This window comes from Grampus griseus (genome assembly GCF_964374135.1).
Source record: "Grampus griseus genome assembly, chromosome: 19".
Classification (NCBI taxonomy): Eukaryota; Metazoa; Chordata; class Mammalia; order Artiodactyla; family Delphinidae; genus Grampus; species Grampus griseus.
In genome coordinates, this window is record NC_139013.1 from 51,566,543 (window position 1) to 51,579,839 (window position 13,297).

General features: G+C 48.3%; 1 protein-coding gene across 1 annotated transcript in view; it reads left to right on the plus strand.

Moving 5' to 3' along the window:
* BCO1 (beta-carotene oxygenase 1) overlaps nucleotides 1–13,297 on the plus strand; it is a gene marked incomplete at its 5' end in the record, with an annotated part of 39,500 nt that overhangs the window by 7,951 nt on the left and 18,252 nt on the right. The window contains 4 exon segments of the mRNA XM_082677839.1: nucleotides 6,760–6,889; nucleotides 8,468–8,615; nucleotides 10,171–10,318; nucleotides 12,593–12,816. Coding sequence (XP_082533965.1) covers nucleotides 6,760–6,889; nucleotides 8,468–8,615; nucleotides 10,171–10,318; nucleotides 12,593–12,816 — 650 coding nt within the window.

The window sequence follows — 13,297 nt, forward strand, 5'->3', positions numbered from 1 at the left end:
ACAATTCAGTGAACTTTGGGCTAGAGGGATGGTTCCTAGTTGCCTGGTACTCAGTCCTGGGCTGATTAAGGCGGAGGGACATTGTCTCCGGGGGTGTATGGACCAGATGGAGGATTGGTTAGTTTGCATATCAAAGACATACTGGGCTCTTTCCTGCCTCTAAGAATTGTCTGGTCCAGGGAGACACAGTCTTGTTCCAGCCAGAAAGTTTTTTTAAGGTGTGAAAACATCATAATATGCAGAAAATTTTAAATATATACAATAAAGCAGCATGAAAGACAGTTCTGTTCATAATCTGGAATTGGCTAGAAAGTGGGAGGAATGGAGACTATAGCCAATTACTCGCCCTCCCCTGCCTGTCCTGCTCTTGAACCTGGGCGTGTGTCAAGGGTGTGTGGCCCCACTCTGCTTTGCAATGATCAGTGTGCCGTTCTCCAGCCTAGGGCGGAGGCCCCAGAGTGCAGGGTCCCTGTTCAGGTTGTTGTATCTTCATCACTTAGCACAGGGTCTGGCCCACAGGGGCACTTAGGAACTCTGTGGAGCTGAAATGACACAAGCAAGGTGAAGATGTTTTGGTAGAAGGAGGCAATACTTCCCCAGTCCATCTCTTCAATACTTGCTACAGGGAGTGCTTGCTGGCCATTGGCCTAAGTGGTTCATGGCCATCCACGACTCAGCCCTCACTGCAGCTCCTGGGGAAGGGACCACTGTTACTATCTTGATTTTACAGACGGGCGTCTAAGGCCCAGAGTAGCCAAAGAACTTACCCAAATGCACACAGCTAAGAAGCAGTGGTAGTCAGTTATAAACTCAATGCTCTTTAAATCCAGAATCCTAAGTCCTAAGCATTATGCAATTCTGCCCCCATTCCCCACTCCTGCCAGCTACCATCTCTCCCCAACTCTCCAGCCTAATCCTCCTGAGGCTGCCAGATTGCCAGTGTTGGTGTAGCACAGCCTGGCGTCGTCTCTCCTCTCCTCTTGAACTCTCAATGGCTCCCCAGTGTCTAACAGTGGAAATATAAACCAAAAATGTTAAGTACTACCATACCCAATTTAAGAGGACAGTGCAATCAAGGTTCTCTGATTTGCAGGTAACACAAAGCCAGTATTTCTCAAAAGGTGGTTTGTGGGCTTCCTGCACCAGAATCCCCCAGGATGCTCATTTAGGTTGTGAATCCTGAGACCCCACCCAGGGCTTGAAGGGTAGGGATAGAGCATCTATGTTTCCAACACGCTTCCCAGATGACCCCGAGCACACTGGTGGTTTGGGGCTTGGGCCTCCATGATTTTTTAAAAGTACCAGGTGGTTCTAGTGCACAGCTAGCATGGAGAATGGAAATTAGTGCCAAACCAGGAAGAAAGGACTGGAGGAAGAAAGTAAGAAAGCAAAAGACAGGAAAATGACTCATAGCCTTCAGGAGAAGTCACTAGAAGGTAATGCTTTAAAAAACTAAAAAAGATTTGAATAAAAAAGGCAGAGTGGAGATGGGGAAGCCGGGTGAAGGGTATACAGGAGCGCTCTTTTCTGTAAGTCTAAAATTCTTTCAAAATGGAAAATTTTTATAAAGCAGGCATGGAGATGAGTCAACCCAGGTCCCTCTTAGCAGCACATTTGATACTTTTCCAATAAGAGGCAAAGTCGGTGTTCCGTGAGGATTTGAACGTGTGAATTCCAAGAGTCAGAGTCACAGAGATGTTTTTTTTAAACTGGAGTATAGTTGATTTACAGTGTTGTGTTAGTTTCTGCTGTACAGCATAGTGAATCAGTTATACATATTCATATGTCCACTCTTTTTTAGATTCTTTTCCCATATAGGTCATTACAGAGTATTGAGTAGAGTTCCCTGTGCTGTACAGTAGGTCCTTATTAGTTATCTGCTTTATATATAGTAGTGTGTATATGTCAATCCTAATCTTCCAATTCATCCCTCCCCCACTTTCCCCCTGGTAACCATAAGTTTGTTTTTTTTATATCTGTGACTCTATTTCTGTTTTGTAAATAAGTTCATTTGTATCATCTTTTTAGATTCTACATATAAGTGATATCATACAATATTTCTCTTTCTCTGTTTGACTTACTTCACTCAGTATGACAATCTCCAGGTCCATCCATGTGGCTGCACATGGCATTATTTCATTCTTTTTTATGGCTGAGTAATATTCCATTGTGTGTGTGTGTGTGTGTGTGTGTGTGTGTGTGTGTGTGTGTGTGTGTGTGTGTGTGTATACCACATCTTTATCCATTCCTCTGTCAGTGGACATTTAGGTTGCTTCCATGTCTTGGCTATGTGAACAGTGCTGCAATGAACATTGGGGTGCATGTATCTTTTTGAATGATGGTTTTCTCCAGATATATGCCCAGGAGTGGGATTGCTGGATCATATGGTAGCTCTATTTTTAGTTTTTTAAGGAACCTCCATACTGTTCTCCATAATGGTTGTACCAATTTACATTCCTACCAACAGCAGAGTCACAGAGATTTAGGGGCACAAAGCCTCTCCCAAACTGACTTTTTCAACTGTTGTAGCTCCAGTGTAGTCTTTTGGAAAGTTTGCTTTAATTTTTTTCTAATTAAAAAATATATATATGTATATCTCCCGCCCCACCAAATAATAACACTTGACCCAGTTCTGGAAGATCCCAGGCGGGAACGCGTCTGTTTACTTGTGTCCCTTTAGAAGGAATGTGGTTAATTGGGCTCCCGACAGCAGGATGCTAGAGAACGCTCCGTGCCTCCTTCTTTAATCTCAATCTCAAAGTAAGTGTCAGCCTTGAGTAATTCCAGAGACACATTTCCCCATGGCCCTCTGAGCGCTCCCTGCTCTGGTGCTGGGATATGGGCTGCCTGTTGACAACCAGCCTGGGCTGGGTGTTTATGTTTCATATGAACAGAATTCAGCATTTTAGGCAAAGCACATTAGCCAGTACCTATGGGTGGCAGCCCTCAGAGAGAGTGACCGTGAAGGGCAGGCTGGCTCAAGGGGAGACCAGAGTGGCCTTAAAGCTGGTCCTGTGTAGCATGAAGACCAGTAGGTGTGGCCTCACCAGCCCCCAGGTGAGTCTTCCTGCCTCCAGGATTTTGGAGAATGCAGAACTGCAGCCATCACTTATCACGTGCATGCTAAGCGCCAGGGAGCCAAACTCCTTCTATCGTCCCATCTCATTTAAAACTGCCAACCCTAGTTGGGGAGGACTGTATGATCCCCAGCTTGCAGTTGAAGAAACTGAGGTTCAGTGATAAAGGGACTCACCCAAGGTCACATGGCTTGGATGGGGACTTGCCCAGAGCCAAAGCCTTGCCCCAGCTACCTACTGTATCTGACTAGCATATGTAGCTTTTTATTGAGCACCTACTATGTGCTAAGTGCTTTACAGGCCTTAAATGTTATAGCAGCTCTGTGAGGAAGGTATCAGGGTTCTCATGTCAGAGCAGAGGGGACTGAGGCTTGCCTTTGACACAAGGTCAAGTGCATGGCCGGTAGATGATGGAGCAAGGATTCATATCCACGTGGAGACTCGAACCTACTTGGGGTGGAGATCTTGCCTGTCCCACTCACCATTACATACTCACATCCTGGCCCATCCAGGTGTTTAACAAATAGTGATCAAATGCATGAACCCTGGGCCCAGTTAGACTCAGAGCCCTTGCTCCTAACCATTCCTCCATGTTCCTTTCCGCTGCCCCAGGAACAAAGCTCCCCCCACCAAATATCTCAGAGATCCTGATGTACAGTAGCCACCCCTGGAAAGATGCTTGCAAAGAGAACAGATGATCATCTGACACACAGTTTACCTCCTGAAGACTGGAGAAGGCACCAGAAGGTCTTTCATGGTCTCTTCTAATTTTATCATGACGAGTGTTACCATTATTGTTGCTGTTGCCACTTAAATGCACAGGTTGGAGTCATCACTGCTGGAACGTACACTCACATCCTTTGGAAACAGAGGTGAAAACGCAACCCTGAGGGCAAAACTAACCAAGACTGTTGGAAGTCAAGATAGTGGTTCCCCTGCAGGGTTGGGATCGGGGAGGCTAGTACAGGATCAGATATGAGCGGCCTTCCCAAAGGCTGCTCACATTCTGTTTCTTGATCAGGAAGTAGTTTATATGGGTAGGTTTAGTTTGTGAAACTTCACCAAACCATACAGTTATGGTAGCATATTTCTATAGGTATATTTTTAATAACAAGGAACAGATAGAATGGTCAATTGACGTGGTCGCTGTGTCAGGATCTTCCAGTTGCCAGCTTTTGAGTCCAGTTTACCACTCGCTAGCTGTGTGGCTTAAGGCAAGGTACTTAACATCCCTGTGCCTCAGTTTATTAGCTGGGAAATGGGCCTGCAGGGTCGGTTGTGAGTGCCCAAGCCCTTTGCCCTTCATTTTGTAAGAAATCTGAAACCTTCAAGTGTTGTTTAAATTTTGTTTTATTTGGCTGTTAATTAGCAAATGACATTAAGTTGATTTTCTTTTCCCTAAAGAATACTTTTCTAGTTAGAGTCTTCTACATACTTCTTATGTTCAGAGGATTAAACCAGATAATACACATAAAGTGCCCTCACAGTGATTAGCACACACATGCTCAATAAATGTTAGCTCTTAGTTTCACTTCCTCTCCTGAAAATATAAAGAGGCCCTGGGCAGGAATTTCTTGGGATTCAGTCTCTCCTTGAAGGCCATCATTGTGACAGTGGATACATGATGGGCGTTTCTCTGATGAACCTCTTTTTTATGGGAACAAACTGTCAGTATATCCTGGGTCCTACTTTTTTGCATGTTATCATTGTACCAACCCTGGAAGCATAGGTTATACTACAGCAAGGAATGTGTTCTCTAGAGGGGAAAAGTCAACATAATGTCATTTGCTAACTAATGGCAAAATAAAATGAAACAAAAACTCTAGAGGAGGGGCTTCCCTGGTGGCGCAGAGGTTGCAAGTCCGCCTGCCGATTGCAGGGGACGCCGGTTCGTGCCCCGGTCCGGGAGGATCCCACGTGCCGCGGAGCGGCTGGGCCCGTAAGCCATGGCCCCTGAGCCTGCGCGTCCGGAGCCTGCGCGTCCGGAGCCTGTGCTCCGCAGCGGGAGAGGCCGCAGCAGTGAGAGGCCCACGTACTGCAAAAAAAAAAAAAAAAAACCCTAGAGGTTTCAAATGAGCCACCCAACCTACAGACAGCCATCCGGAGCAAACGCTGGTTGTTTTGACTGTAAAGGACATTGGAAAGCAGGACTAGATTCAAAATGGACAGTTACTTGGAAAATATGTTTTTGCAGGGGTCCGGATAGGCCACTACAAAGGTCAAAGGCCTCAGTATTCACAGCCCTGAAGACTTAGTAAGGTCCCCACCTGAACTCCAGCCTCATCTCATGCCTGCTGCTCCCAAGTGCCTGGTGTTCCAGCCCACACTGACTTAGCCCTTCCAGGAAGTGGGCTGTACTCCCCACCCCTAGGTCTTTGCTTACAGACTTTCTGGGGAGAGTCCATGGGAACACCTGACCCTCTTCCTAGCCCCACCTCCCGGATCTGTTGCAGTTCAATTCTACTTATCCTTCAAGGGCTTTGTCAAGTGCTACCTCCTCTGTGAAGCCTCTCCTGACTCACCCATACCCGCGAAAAGTATATGTATCTCTCTCCCTCCATATCTCTCTCCCTTCTTCCCTCTCCCCTCTCTCCTCTCCCCTCTCTCCCCTTCCCTCCCCCTTCTCTCCCCAGAAGGAACCTTTGAATATATTATGTGCTATTCTACATGGTAAAAGGGTCTTGCAGATGTGATTAAGTTAAGGACCTTGAGATGGGGAGATTTCCTGGATTATCAGGGTGGGCTCGGTGTAGTCATAAAGGAAAGAGGAAGGCAGGAGGGTCAGAGTCAGAAAAGATGTGACAGCGAATCAGAGCTCAGAGTGATGCAGCCGCAAGCCAAGGAATAAAGGCAGCTTCTAGGTTCTCCCCTAGAGCCTCCAGGAGGAACTAGCCTTGCTGACACTTCGATTTTTGCCTTGTAAAACCCATTTCAGACGATGTCTTCTAACACAGTAAGATAACAAATTTGTGTTGTTTTAAGCCACTGCATTTATGATCATTTGTAACAGCAGCCATAGGAAATTAATATAGGTCTAGAACCATCTGGTATATTTTCAGGTTGGTCTTGGTGGACTAGTCAAGAGTCCATGCTTTTCTGGAGTGAGTCAGATTCTCTGCAGTGTCATCAACACATGTACTGACCCTCTGTTGTGTGCAGAATTGGGTATAAGGGTGCTCCCTGGTTGCAAAGAGATATGAAATGTTACTCCAGGGGCTAAATTGCCAGTGTAGGGCCCCCAGAACTGAACTGGGCCCTGGAGAAACCTAGCCTAAGTACGGGGCCTTCTGGACTAATCCTCCAAATCTGGACCTTACCTGGAAAGATACAAATATGGTGGAAGGGGTGGTTGATGGCCTGGGTCAGCACCTCTCTGGGTGATGCTGGGCAACGGGATGGAACATTTCTGAGCCTCAGTTCCCTCCTATGAAGATGGGGCTGGGAACAGGAATACTTACCTGGACATATTGCTGTGAGTCTCAACCTTGCTGAAATGTGTGTGAGAGTTCCCTCCAAATGCTTGTTTTATCTAGCACACACATTAAAGGGACTGTCCCAGTGGACTCCCTACCCCCTCCCCCCCAACCCCCCCGCTGCCCATCAAATCCCTGGAATGGCTGAAATCAACTTCAAAGCCCTGTAAAGGTGTCAGTCTGGGATGATTCTGCTGCTTCTCTTTCAGGTGAAGTCTATTACAGGAGCAAATACCTGAGAAGTGATACCTACAATGCCAATATTGAAGCGAACAGGATTGTGGTGTCAGAATTTGGAACAATGGCCTATCCGGACCCCTGCAAAAACATATTTTCCAAGTAACTGTCCATTTTGAATCTAGTCCTGCTTTCCAATGTCCTTTGCAGTCAAAACAACCAGCGTTTGCTCTGGATAGCTGTCTGTAGGTTGGGTGGAAAATTTCCCGTGATGGCCTTTGACCACATACGCTACGCAGTTTTTGATCACTGACAGCAGGAGAGGCAAAGAGCATCTGACAGATTTGTTACGTGTTCTCCCACATAGCTGGTGGGAGAGCACTTTGGAATTATCTACCAAAATTACAAATGCACATTCCCTTCAGTCCAGAGGGGTACTTGCTTGTGTCTGAAATGACAAATGTACAAGGTTATTCATGGCTGAATTATTTGTTATGAGGAGGAACTGAAAATAACTCAAATGATCATCAACAGAGGAGTGGTTAAATAAATCACAGTAACACTACAGGAAAATGCCAGGCAGGTATAAATAAAGGAATGAGGTTGCTCTCTATGTTCCAAATGAAAGATTTCCAAGATATACTGTTAAGTGGAAAAAAAAAAAAGCAAAGTGTAGAAAGAGCATATAGTATGCTATAATTTGTGTAAGAAGGCACGGGGAAATCTAGATTTATTTTCGTATGTGCAGAAACTCTGGAAGGATGCATGAGGGAAGTGGGGAACTGATGAGAGGAAGGATGGGGGAAATTTTCAGTTGTATACAGTTAAAATCATCTGGGTTGTGATGTATATGAATGTATTACATACATGTTCAACACTTAAATTGTTGGCCAGGGAATCAGGCCAGCCATCAGTACCTCCTTTCTGATACTCTTTAGACATAGAAGGATTGTGAAATGTCTTAGGGGTAGACTGGCCCAGAGAGGGAGGCTGGCTTCTACTTTTCCAGAACTGACATCATCTCTCCAGTCTTAGCGTCCAGTGCTGAGTCCGGCACACAGCAAGCGGGGAACTCCCATTCCCTGCTGGGGGAGGAGCCTGGGGGAGGAGCCTGGGGGAGGGGGAGGGAATGAATTTAAAACTGCAGCCTGTGGGGCCTCCTTGCTGTTACACTGTTTGCCAGTAGGGGGAGCACTAACCAGTACACGGGGTCAGGACTTCCTGCTTTGAGTTTGCCTTCTAATCAAGTGATCAGTTCTTAACTCATAATTAGTTTACTCTTCTTTTTCAAAAATCTAATATCCTGGACAAAGTTGGGTAACCAGGGTGGGCTCACATTCCTGCGCAAAGCAGCTTAGCTGGTTTGCTAGTCTTTGGGGGGCTGTTATGGGTATGAATATGATTTCTGTAGAGCTTCTTAAAATACTTCAGAACAATCCACCAGGTCTTGATGGCTCTGGTGCAGGAGACTTTTGGATTTGGGGAGCCCAGGAGGGCTCAGTGGGCAGCCTTGTTGTCTCAGCTGACTCCCTCCTTAGCTGATTGAATGTGGTGGTATTTTTGGGTAACTTGATCTCTGAGTCCTCAGGATTCCTCAAGGAACCCATTAGGACCCAGTACTTTTTCTCCCTTAGTTGAAGTAGAGTGTTTTAAGTGGTGGGAAAATTAAAACCATCTCGAGTAGAACTTTCCAGCTGGGTGGACACAGCCATTGACCCCGTTGACTTGCTTCCTCCCCAGAGCTTTCTCCTACCTGTCCCACACCATCCCTGATTTCACAGATAACTGTCTGATCAACATCATGAAGTGTGGAGAAGACTTTTATGCAACCACAGAGACCAATTACATCAGGAAAATCAATCCCCAGACCCTGGAAACCCTGGAGAAGGTATCAGTAAATCTACAGCCAGCCTCAGTTCTTGACTCAAGAAAGGGACCCCCTGCAGGAGGCCAGGAGCCTGCAGGAACTCACAGAGGAGCCCTCCTCTGATGCCCTTGGGTCTTGGGCTCTCCCAGCTCAGCACTTAGCACTAGATTCTAAGCTTCCTTACAGCAGGACTGTGTCCTGTCATCTTTGTGTCTGTATTCATTCCTAGGACTCCCATAACAAAGGAATACAACAGAAATGTATCTTAGGTGGCTTAAGACAACAGAAATGTATCCTATCACAGTTCTGGAGGCTGGAAGTCTGAAATCAAGGTATCGGCAGAGCCATTCTCTCTCTGAAGTTTCTAGGGGAGGATCCTTCTCTGCCTCTTCCAGCTTCTGGTGGTTGTTCCTTGGTTTATAGGAACAACGAATAATTGTTGTAATCCAATCTCTTGCAAAGCTACAAATTATTGTGTGAAGGCCCACCCTAATCCAGAATGACCTCTTTTTAACTTGATTACATCTACAAAGACCCTATTTCCAAATTTAGGCACCAGGGGTTAGGACTTCAACATATCTTTTTGGAAGATACAATTCAACCCCTAACAGCGTCCATACTCCTTGACACTGAGTGGCACCTCAATGGAAATTTGAATGAATGACTATACTGGGCCACCCAGGACTCCCAGCAGCCCTGCCTTGTATTGACCTGAAGAGGGAGGCATTAGGCACAGAGCAAGGGTGCAAAAATCAGTGCCCAAGCAGATACCTTTCCTGGGTAGAATCAAGTCTACATTTTCGTGAAGATCAATAGACCCACTTTCAGTTTTCTCCAGCTGGCAGTTCAAAGCCTTGATGTCTTTGCAATACAATTTAACGATCCCTTGGAAGGAGTGCTTTCCTTAGCTGTGAAATTACGTCCAGCTCCTTTTAGGCTAGGCGGCGTAGGTCCAACTGATGTACGCTTTCCACAGAGCTGCAGAGAGGAATTACTAGGAGAGAACGAGGTATCGCCTGACTTTTGGCTGGAGGAGGTTGTGCTATTCTGGGGGAAGAAGGGCAGGCAGTTGGCTCCCGGGCCACCCCATTGCTGTATGGTTGTGGCCTGTTAGGAGTCGGGATCATTATTGAGCTCCTTAGTCTCTTTTCCCTTTGACCAAATGTTTTTGTAACCTTTCTGTTCCCAGAATAACCCTATGAGAGAGGCCTGGAGATTTATGCCTCTGTGGGATGCAAAAGGGGAGAACTTAAATAGCTTCACCAAAGAAGTGGCCAAGATTAGCCCTAAGGCTGCCTCTCTGCCGGCAAGGCCAGGTGGCAGGGTAGGAACAGCTGTCAGAGAAAACACATGTAGCTCACCAAGTCCCCTGCAGCCTATTAGCTGTGGGAGACCCCCTCGAGGTTACATCAGGTTGCAAGAGGAAACATCTCCTTTAAAGGTGATGTCTGCCTTATTTTCAGATCAGGAGATGTGCAAAAATAACCATCATCTCTCTGAACCTGGAGTCAGTCAGCTTTTCATAGGATTTCACCCTTTCCCCTTTCAAAAACCAGGTGGCTGTCATGTTTTGCAGGTTGACTATCGTAAACATGTGGCTGTAAATCTGGCAACATCACATCCTCATTATGATGACGCTGGAAATGTTCTCAACATTGGTACGTCCATCGTGGACAAGGGGAAGACAAAATATGTGATCTTTAAGATCCCTGCCACAGTATCAGGTGGGTCATTCTGAGGCTGTAATGGAGTACAGACACCAAGGGTGGCTCTTTCGGAAGAGTTCTGATTTTGGTTGATAACACAGCACTCAATCTGACACTTACCCGCACAGATGATTCAGAGGACCGTGAACTCACTTTTCTCCTTTAGGAGAAAAGAAATGATGCTAGGCTTCCTTTTGGAAGAAGTGAATCCCTTTGCTATTCCAACCTCCTTTTCTTTAGGTTCCTGTTCATTAATTCATTAATTTATCCATTATTCATTAATCATCTACCTATCAATCCATCCATTAATCTATTCATCATCCAGCCATCATGCAGCCATCCAGCCATCCTTCCTTTCTTTCATTCATTTTTTTTAGTTTTCTGACAAACCTCTGTATGTCAGGGCTGTGCTGTCCTCTTTCATCCCAGCGCCTGAAGCCAGGCTCCCAGGGTTGTTCAGGGAGCTCAGCCCTGCTGGCACTCACTCCAGATCCCCACCCTGTTCTGCTGGCCTCCTGGACCTTCTCCATTTAGGGGCGGGAACCCGGCGTGGAGCCCAGACCGATTATGTTCCTGAGGGGGAGGAGGGCGGGGCTCCTAGCCCTTATTTGTCCAGGACTCTCTTGGGAGCCACACCCAGGAGACCAGGCCTCCAAGAGTGGCTGCGCAGGCTCAGGAGACAGAACTATGAGGGTGCTTGGCTAGACCTTCTGGTTTAGGAAGGCTGGTTTCCATCTGTGATCCCTGCTGGCTCCCCTCCCTCACAGTCCCGTAGAGCCCCCCCCCCGCCCCCCCCCCCAGCAGATTCCAGGCTCTGCTGGCAGATGGGAGCCCCGGAGGTCAGAAGGTACAATGCTCTTGTTAAATGGAACTGCCATTAATTAAGCCAATAAAGGGATATAGGGTCTGGCTTGGGATCCTAGAATGCAGACCTGGGGGTGGTCTAGCCATTTGAGTTTGCCACCTCATATTACAGAGCACTGCGAGTCCCAGGGGCATCAGGTGACATGCGCACGGCTCACAGGAGGTACCCTCTGCACACCTGGTCCAGGCTGGCAGCTTTGCTGGGATTCACACCTGTGTCCTGCCTCCCAGGCCCGGGTGCCTTTCCTTTCAGTTTGCTTTGTGTTCCATTGGTTTGGTGAAGAAAAGAACTGCCCCACAACCCAGAGCATCCCTCCCACCAGCCAGCTGTTTACAGTGTGCACAGGTGGCCACAAGAAAGGTGGCGACGCTTGCATGTAACTCATTATAACCCAGCCCCAGGCCTGGGTTGGGAGGCCTTTTGGCCAGCGGGTGACTCATCCTTGCAGAGGAAAAAGAAAACAGAATAGTTCTGAGCACCTTCGTGGTGGATGCTGAGCAAGGTACTTGGACTCCTGCAGGATTTCCCTTGGTCTCTCCCTTCCCTCTAATAACAGAGTAGGCAGCCAGGCTAAGGAGCCTGTGTCTTTCCGGCTTAACCCTGTGCCTCTGGCTGTAATGATGGAGCGTCCCACCAAGCCCTAGTTTCCCACCTGTAAAATGGGAATCGTACAGCCTACCTTGACTGTCACTCTGTCACATTACCATAGACACTTAGTCTCATTCCCAGGTGTTTCAGAACGGGCAATGCCAAAAGAAATTCATAGAAACCCCGTGAAGTACACGTCAAATGATGGTTCTCAGTAACACATCAAAGCCTAACCTTGGGAAGCTAGCCCACTGCCTGGGAGCTTGACGGAAATGCAGGGCCTCGGGCCCCACCCCACAGGCTGAGTCACACTCCACATTTTGTCATGACGCCCAGATGATCCGCGTGCACGTGAAAGTGAGGAACATTGCTCCAGAGGAGGGGTTGGCAAATGTTTTCCGTAAACGTCCACAAAATAAGTATTTGAGGCTTTGCTGCCTGTATGGTCTCCGTTGCGTGTGCTCAACTCTGAATCTCGAAAGCAAAGCAGCCGTGGACCCTGCAGGGGCCACGGTCCAGATAAACCTCTACGTAGAAAACAGGTGGAGGCTGGGTTAGCCCTGTGTTGGAGTTGCACACGCCTGGCCCAGAGGCCCCGCGGTCCAGAGGCCCAGAGCCTGGGGATGCAGTGGTTTTGGATGCCAGACCAGATCTCACGGGGGAAGGGCCCTGTCCCTACATCAGCCAGGCAGCAGCCCCTTCACCCCGTTTCCTGTCGGCTCTCATTCAAAGGTTCTTCTCAGTGGCCGGGTGGGTTTGAGAGGCCGCGCTGCAGGAGACGGTGGCCCCGTCGGGGGCCGCCAGGCCCTGTGCTGCCCCTGAGGCTGGCTTCTCTCTAGGGGGCAGGAAGAAGGGGCTGAGCCCCCTGAAACACATGGAGGTGTTCTGCTCCATCGCCTCGCTCTCGCTCCTCTCCCCGAGCTATTACCACAGCTTCGGAGTCACCGAAAGCTACATCGTTTTCCTCGAGCAGCCTTTCAAGATGGATATCCTCAAGATGGCAACTGCCTACCTCCGGGGCGCGAGCTGGGCTTCCTGCCTGGCTTTCCACAGGGAGGACAAGGTAAGGCAGGGCCGGCGACCCCGCAGCACGAGGATGGCGAGAGCAAGATGGAGGTCAGCAGGCAGCGGTGGCTTCAGGAGGGAGGCCCTCAGCTGCCACGCAGTCTCCCCAGAGGCATGAGCCGACCTTCCAGCGAGTTCTGCAGCTGGGATGGTCCTTCACAGTGGTCCCCAGTTAGGGCAAGGGGCTGGGCCTTTATGCCCCGACGTCCATAAGTCAGTAGAGCAGACCATCCGCAGAAGAGCGTGGGACCTTGGGCGAGGCAGCCTCAGCATCCAAGGCAGCCCCTACTCGCCCAGCAGCAAAGGGACTGCTCGTCAGCCCTGAGCGGCGCCTGGCCTCCTCCAGCCTCCGCCACCCATTGACAAGGCCCTTCCAGCATCCCTGCTGGGGGGCGGGGAGGGGATGTCACAGATTATTTAGACATCATGATGATAGGGCGTCCCACCGGATGGTGTAACAGAAACGTCTTCAGTTTAGG